At 36.7% G+C, this 8,231-nt stretch overlaps 1 protein-coding gene across 1 annotated transcript; it reads left to right on the top strand.

The window, feature by feature from the left end:
- Window positions 2,191–5,020, top strand: LOC18789560 (auxin transporter-like protein 3). Its single transcript, XM_007222897.2, has 8 exons — window positions 2,191–2,454; window positions 2,593–2,778; window positions 2,877–2,989; window positions 3,085–3,268; window positions 3,499–3,596; window positions 3,705–3,912; window positions 4,017–4,274; window positions 4,508–5,020. Exons 1-8 carry the CDS (start codon window positions 2,293–2,295, stop codon window positions 4,700–4,702), a joined length of 1,404 nt encoding a protein of 467 aa, XP_007222959.1. The 5' UTR covers window positions 2,191–2,292; the 3' UTR covers window positions 4,703–5,020.

Here is an 8,231-nt window from a genome sequence, read left to right as displayed (position 1 = left end):
GTGATCGGTTTCTTTTTTCTCACCCTTACAATTAAAGGAACATATATTTTCTCAACGTCCAAACAAATCCAAAACTATGCAAAATGTTCTTTAGGAAAATGAGATAACGATATATGTCTAAGCATATGAACCAAGTCAAAAGGTGGGTTATTTAGTTGCTTTTTTTAAAATCCTTTTGGAAGCTCCTCAGCCCCAACTTTTAGTCACCCCAAAGTGTCTATTATTCTTAAAGTTTTGCATATGCAGGGTGGGGTTAGACTTTAGGCCTAGACCTACTCGGGCCACTCCCTTTAAACAGGTAGTAGTTAGGTAATCACTCACCAATATCATAATCTAGTACATATGATGAAAATGACATCCAAGTTTACCCAAAAAAAACATGATTTTTGTGTCTTAAAATAAATTCTTAAATAGAAAGATTTTTAAGACCATTCATCTGAATTATTACATGACTTAAAGAGAAATAAAGCAAAAGTTTTGAATCTTTATTCTATTTGGATTGTTATATGCTCATTGACTTTGTTTAGTGGTTCGGTTTGGACTGAATTGAAATTGAGTCCAAACTAGTTATAATGAATCTCATTCTTTTAAATTTAAATGAGACCTATCCAACGCTATATTGAATTATTGTCAAATTTAATAAGTATAATCCTAATTTGATTGAAATAGTTAACTTCATGCCAAACTACTAAACAAGTGCTTGAAGTAATGAGTCCAAGGGAGGTAGAAAGCTCCCAAGAATCGTATTAGATGAAGCTAATCCTAGATAACGTTGGGCCAAATGGGGGTTGCCAGTGCCACATGCTAATCGGCATCCTTGCCACCCTGGTCCATTATCAGTCAAACTTTGGAATTAACTTAACTTTGTATTTATTCATTAATGATGTAAATGACCAAATAAACTTTTTCCTCACACCTTCAGACATAGTGGTTAGCGTATTAAAAGGAAAAGAAAATTTTGGTGGGATCAAAATTATGAAGCTGGATAGATTGTATAAACTTTTTAGTGTTTATGTATAGAAAAGATGCTCCAACTAACCTAATTTAAAATTTTATAATTATGTGAATGAGGTCTAACTCAGTAGAAAAAAAGTTTGATTTATGTTAATGAGGTTTAGTTCAATGAAAAAGGAGTTTGACTTACGCATATCAATGATTTCAAGTAGATTTGAACTCTCATTACCCTTTAGTTGTCTGAGAAATTTCCTTTTCATTGTAACTTAGACTATCATTTGTACTATAAAAAAGAAAAGAGTACCACCACCAAAACTGGGATTTGCAAAGACACTTGATTAATCCCATTATTTAGAAGCTGAATCAATGGCCCAAAGAACCCTTTAGGGACCTAAACTTTTTTTAAAAAGGGGTAAAGGGGATTTTTAGATCTCTTTTTGTAAAGCGAGTTGGCACACACGTGTGGTGCTAATCATGTTTAGCACCAAAGCCCACCTCAAAGTAATCATTCACTCCATCTTATGGGCTCCCCCACACATACACCCACACTCAAATCCACACGAAAACAGCTCTTCTTCTAATCCTTCAACTTTCATCCACCTTCCACACCCTTCTGTAGAAACACAGATCTTCTTCTTTACCTCACTTTTCTCTACCAGATTCAACATCATCCATCCGTCCATCCATATGCATCATGCATGGGCCACCCCGCTCGTGCAATGCATGCTAAGCATGGCCCATCAACAGCTTTTCCATGTCCAAATAACAAATATAAAATCAAAATTTAGGAAGAAAAAGTAAATCCCATGTGGTACCAATGAATCTTAACCTCAACACAATGAGATAAATTTTGACCCAAAAAAAAAAGCACAATGAGATAAAGATCTAATAAAACTGAAATTATGTATGTAGCTAACTTAAGAATATGTGGTGGAAGGTAGTTTATACGGGTCGATACGTATTTTAGACACTTACTATGTTGTGTGACATGTGTCTGTTAAATTTTTTTTCCCATAACTTGGAAATAGAATATAGGGGATTTGAAATACTATTGGTTAAATAATATGCATGCATATATCATATATGCAATGACATTCCTGAGGGCTAATTAGGGTGATGATGTAGCTAGGTCTCCACTTGGGTGACTCAATTATTGCTCATAAAAATTAAAGAGTTCTACAAAAAAGCAAAGTGGTGCTATAAGATATACATACATATAGGTTAAGCTTAAGGAGTGGAAATAGTAGTGAAAAAGGAGCACTCCCTCTATCTATTTATAGACTACTCATACACTCATCCATTGCTTCCTCCCACACCACCACCACCAAGGCTATAACAATGGCTTCTGAGAAGGTTGAGACTGTTATAGCCGGAAGCTACGTAGAAATGGAAAGAGAAGGGGAAGAGATGGACTCAAAGACAACTAAGAGCAAGCTCTCCACCTTTCTTTGGCATGGCGGCTCAGCCTATGATGCATGGTTTAGCTGTGCTTCTAATCAGGCACATATTTAATCTTATTTACCAAACTTCTTAGTTTTACATATCTTATCATTTGTGTTAATGTAACTGTGTATTTGATGTTTTTACCTAATTATAATTATATATCTTAATTCGGTTTTAATGGAATTTTTAATGCAGGTTGCCCAAGTGCTTCTCACACTGCCATACTCATTTTCACAGCTGGGTTTGCTATCTGGGATTCTATTTCAGCTTTTCTATGGCTTGATGGGAAGCTGGACTGCTTACCTCATCAGTCTGCTCTATGTTGAGCACAGAACTAGAAAGGAAAGAGAAAAGGTTGATTTTAGGAACCATGTAATTCAGGTATACAATCTTCCTCCATTAAGTTTGTAAAAACTAATGCTATATATAATTATAATTCCAGTTTCTTTATAAACATTGATTGTTATAAATCTTGGCAGTGGTTTGAAGTTCTTGATGGGTTGCTGGGGAAGCACTGGAGGAATGTTGGCCTCTTTTTCAACTGCACTTTTCTTCTGTTCGGATCTGTAATTCAGTTAATTGCCTGTGCAAGGTAAATAAATAATAATAATTATTTATAATTTTATATGTATAAAAGAATTAGATAATAAAATTTGGTTTGTCATTGTGTGTTTGTTTTGATCTTAGTAACATCTACTACATAAACGACAATCTTGACAAGAGGACTTGGACTTATATCTTTGGAGCTTGCTGTGCTACAACTGTCTTCATCCCCTCCTTCCATAATTACAGAATTTGGTCATTCTTGGGGCTCATTATGACCACCTACACTGCTTGGTATCTCACCATTGCTTCCCTTATCCATGGAAAGGTAGATTCTATATCTCCTATTAATTAATTATATCCCTCAATTAGATTTGATCACTGCTTAATTTTTTGAGGACGTCGATAATATACTAAACTCACATACACTACACGGATGTTAGGACTCGAATCTAAGACCTTGCCTAGGGATCCTTTGCGATCACTGCTTAATTTAGATCACCAAAAAAAATCATATACAGAGGTTGCAATCTAATATTTTTCTTTGTGCCCCCCAAGGTTGAGGGAGTGAAGCACTCGGGTCCAACCACAATGGTTCTCTACTTCACTGGGGCTACTAACATTCTCTACACATTTGGTGGACATGCTGTTACAGTGTGAGGGCCTTGTGAAAATTAATTAATATACGAGAACAGAGGAAGCTGTTGCAATTTTTGGGTTTTAACTGGAATTTGATTATCTGGGATTGGTTGTGTGTTGTGTAGGGAGATTATGCATGCAATGTGGAAGCCACAGAAATTCAAGTTGATATACTTGATGGCCACACTCTATGTGCTGACCTTAACTCTGCCATCAGCTTCTGCTGTTTACTGGGCTTTTGGGGACAATCTCTTGACTCATTCCAATGCTCTAGCTTTGCTTCCAAGGACTGGATTTAGAGACACTGCTGTTGTGCTCATGCTCATCCATCAGGTACTAAATCAACAGTTTCTTAATTAACAACCAAAACCAATTTGATTTAGTGACTTAAAAGGGGATTTCTAATTGTTAATTAATGATTTGGTTGGTGTGCACAGTTTATCACATTTGGATTTGCTTGCACCCCTTTGTACTTTGTGTGGGAGAAATTCATTCAAATGCATGAGACCAAGAGCATGTTGAAGAGGGCCCTGGCTAGGCTCCCAGTGGTGATCCCAATTTGGTTCCTTGCTATCATATTCCCATTCTTTGGGCCCATCAACTCAACTGTTGGATCTCTTCTTGTCAGCTTTACTGTCTACATAATTCCTGCTTTAGCTCACATGGTCACCTTTGCTTCTGCATCTGCTAGAGAGGTTAGTCCACTTTTAATTTTCGTTGGGATGAACTAATTGCTAATTAAGGAGGGTAACATTCTCCTACTTGAAATATTTTGCGTGTTATGTTGTTAGACTGTCAATTTCGACTATATATTCAAACAAGAATCTACTGAACTTAGGATCCGATTCACAGTCTGGTAGCATAACATATCAAATTTTCCCAGGTTAAAGTTTCTGATATGTTCATTGTTGTTTTTGATGATACACAGAATGCTGTAGAGAGACCACCATCATTGTTGGGAGGCTGGGCTGGCTCATACGCCATTAACAGCTTTGTGGTGGTTTGGGTTTTGATAGTGGGATTTGGGTTTGGAGGGTGGGCAAGCATGCTCAACTTCATACGACAAGTCGACACATTTGGTCTATTCACCAAGTGCTACCAATGCCCCCCACACAAAGCTTGAGTAGATTCCCCCTACTTTCCAGAAAGTTTTTATTAACAATTTAAAAGATACATATGTAAGTGTGTAAAGAGATTGGCATTTGTAAACCTTTCTTTTCTTACTTGATTTGTATTTTTTTCCCTCTTAACTTTTTTTTTTCTTTCCTTTTTTCCTCTTGTAAGATCTATTGTTGATGGTTTTCAGAAAGAAAAAAAGGTGTGATGGCAATTATCATGGCCAACCTTTATACGGACCTACATTTGTACCTTGTGTGTTGATTAATTAGTCTTATTTTAATTAAGAAATGCAAGTCCCCCGGTTTTCTCTTGTGGGAATTAATTTATAGACTTGACATATTTCTATCTAGTTAATTAAGTTGAAATTCTCTAGGAATGATTGTAATTCTTTTCTTTCTTCTTCCAAATTATTATACGTTTGTTTTTCATACAAGCGAGATTAGGGGAACGGAGAATCGAACATAGGACCAAGAGTGTAAGGATAAACACCCTTAACCACTTGAGCTAGGTCATAAACTACAACTTCTCTTACAACTTTGATATCCTGGTGGGGAGTTGATAGTGAAAGAGTATAACTGGTCCATGAGTGCCAATCTGAATGTGCCACAGGGTGTCTTTGAGCTCACTTTTTTCCACATAGTATCAGTTAGGTTTTTGAGCACCCAAATCAACCTCAATTGCAAGCTCTGTGTGTGTTGATTGGGTGAAAAAGGCTCATGTGGTACTCTTTGAAATTGTGTAGACTTTGCGTGAGAAACATTAGCATGCTGCTGCATAATAAGCAGATGTGATTGTCCAGCTGCAAAGGTTGATTGAATTTGCTGGTCCCATATATGGCATTGTCAAGGCCTAACTCTGATGTGCTTTAATTGAATTACTTTGTATCATTGCATGTCAATCAGTCGTTTTGCCTAATTTGATGTGTTCTGTGTGTACATGCCTTAAACGACAAAGATTTAGCAAATCAGTTGGAGAACTTGAATCACCTAGTCATTGGCAGAACTAGGCCAATGGAACATAAATTATTGGCCTTACATCTGAGAGAGAGAGAGAAGAAAAACTTCTGTAAGGTTACATGTCATGTTGCCGTGCTAAATGGCAGAACTATTTGGTTGAAAGATAAGGGAGACCAACGCGTGTTAATGATTTTATCTCACTAAGTGTTAATTATATGTGCATCACTTATCACATCATGTGGTACACCATTGTGACTTTATTGACATTACAATATCATTAAAGATAATGAAATTCTTCAATATTGTAGTGTTATCAATCTATTCATATTCGTGTTACATTACACTATAATTTCATGAAATATCAATTTTGTCACCCATTTATGTTTGAACACCTGAATTAATAATATAAAGCTCATGAGTTTTTTGTACACAAGTTTTCTTTGATAGAGAAAGCGAAGAAATAGTTGGTAGGCCCAAGCTCGAATGACATGTTCATATCAAGGATCAGAACAAATCTAATTGGTCCATCATAACACATTGGTCAAGATTGATTTTGAGTCTTGACCAACCAAATCAAGAAATTTCGTAGGCCCTATAGCCCCATCTATATGACATATGACCAGGAACAATCTTAGCCTTGGTCTAATCAGCTCTACATCATTATATAGGATAGGTTATCTAATATGGTTCAATTAACCAGCCACCTATTGAATAATTTTTAGAGCTACATAATATCTTTCCAACGATATTTAACTTAATGAAAAAGAATCTTGATTTATAGATCTGTGGTTTCGGATTCGAAACCTTATGACACCTTGATAGTGTATGTGTGAGGAACTTTCATTTCTTTTATAATTTAAACTCTTATATATCATAAAAAAAAAAAAAAAGCTACATACATTTCTGGTTTGTGACCCAAGAAATTGGCCACAATTGAAAATTGATGCCATAAGGTCAGGTGGGTTCCATAACCCAGACATGGAGCAAAGAATTGAGGACCCTGGGATTGATGAGATAAATATCTCTGGTGCTGAGAAAGAAAATACATAATATAAAGTAGGAAATGCAAAAGCCATGAAAGCAGCAAAGTGGATGCCTATGAAACTCAAAAAAGGAATATTCCTCTTTTAGACTTTTGCCAAAGAAATATGATTGATTAGAAGAGAAGGCAAGGGAAAAGAAAAAGGTGGCTCCTCCTAACTCATAACTCATATGAGATATACAGTGTGAGTTTTAAGGTGGGGACCTCATTTTTGCTTAGAACTTTCCAAGATGAGGACCTGTCATGGGAATGTTTTATTTATTTATTATTTATTATTTTTCTGCATCTCCAAAAAATTATTGCATCTGCCCATCCAATATATGCACTGAGAAAATGCTTTTGACTAGGCAATTGAAACCCCATCAGTTTCAGTTTAACAACTCAAAAGAGATGAATTTTTCTGGGTTGAAACTTGAAATCAAATCAACCCATTAAGGCATTAACAAAAGTTTTGTAGGCATTCAAGTTGTAAGCTTGTGAAAACAGAATCAAAATCTTGAGGAGGGTCCAGCAAGTTAACAGTGTAAGATAAGGCAAAACGTGTGTGGGGGGTCCTATGATCTCTGCAAAATGTGTCACCACATGGCTGGAACTTACTGAAACTTTGGCTTGGACCCTCTTCACATTCTGGTGCTTGGATCCAACCCAATTGTGTGTGTTTGACCAAAAGTCAGAGCCTTTTCAGGGCTTGGTGACCAAAAGTTCACTACACTAGTTAGAAAGATTGGGATTGTGTCAATCTTGCCAGGCTTCAAGTTTCAACCCCCCTTCTTTATCTCCTTAAGAGAGGAAAAGGAGACCTCGGGCTCAAGCTGATAGATTGGCGAAAAAGTTTTATAGCACAGGAATAATATTGTTTTGATATCCAAATATTTTGTCACGTTTAGTAACTTTTTTAGGGAAATAGCAAAACAATGTTATTCCGTGATATACAAGTTCTTCTCAATAGAGTAGGGGGTGGGGGAAGGTAGGGTGTTGGTCAAAATCAGTAGGGCCCTCCCTCCAATGGAAGTTTCTGGTGAGGGTGAGATATAAAGGCAAAGGCTGCCGACTTTTATACTGTACTGAGTTTGATATTGCTCCTCCAGGACCTGTCTTTGTCTTTGACAATGTGATTGCAGCTTTCCCACTCTCTGGTGATTGCAGCTTTCCCACTCTCTGGTCTTGCAAGTTTTGTGTGATTCATTTCTAGCTTAGTTGCTTCACAGTGAGAGTGACCGACCGACCCCATTGAACATGGTTAAAATCACCGCTGTTGCTTTTTAACCAGCTTTTCTGGGGGCTGGGAATGGGCCTGCCAGCCAACTGCTCAACTCTGTCCAGTTTCTAATCAGATTCTAAATAAAAATTTAGGGTTGGTTTGCCAATTAGTTCGTTTTTTATTCTCAGTTTTTGGTTTTTCAGTTGAAGAAAGGGGTAGTATGAGAAAGAAGGGAATAGGAAGGAGAAGGCATGCAAGAGTAATGGGGGAGGAGAAAGTATAATAGAATGCTACAAAAAATGAAAGGTAAAAAAGCAATTTCAAATAGTTTTTC

Source organism: Prunus persica, chromosome G1 (assembly GCF_000346465.2).
Source record: "Prunus persica cultivar Lovell chromosome G1, Prunus_persica_NCBIv2, whole genome shotgun sequence".
In the NCBI taxonomy this organism is placed as follows: Eukaryota; Viridiplantae; Streptophyta; class Magnoliopsida; order Rosales; family Rosaceae; genus Prunus; species Prunus persica.
This window is presented reverse-complemented; position numbering and strand designations above follow the sequence as displayed.

Coding starts and splice junctions, on each gene's coding strand:
- LOC18789560 (XM_007222897.2), top strand. CDS start 2,293: ATGGCTTCTGAGAAGGTTGAGACTGTTATAGCCGGAAGCTACGTAGAA. Junction 2,990..3,084: donor CAGTTAATTGCCTGTGCAAG/GTAAATAAATAA, acceptor TTTTGATCTTAG/TAACATCTACTACATAAACG. Junction 3,597..3,704: donor GGTGGACATGCTGTTACAGT/GTGAGGGCCTTG, acceptor TGTGTTGTGTAG/GGAGATTATGCATGCAATGT.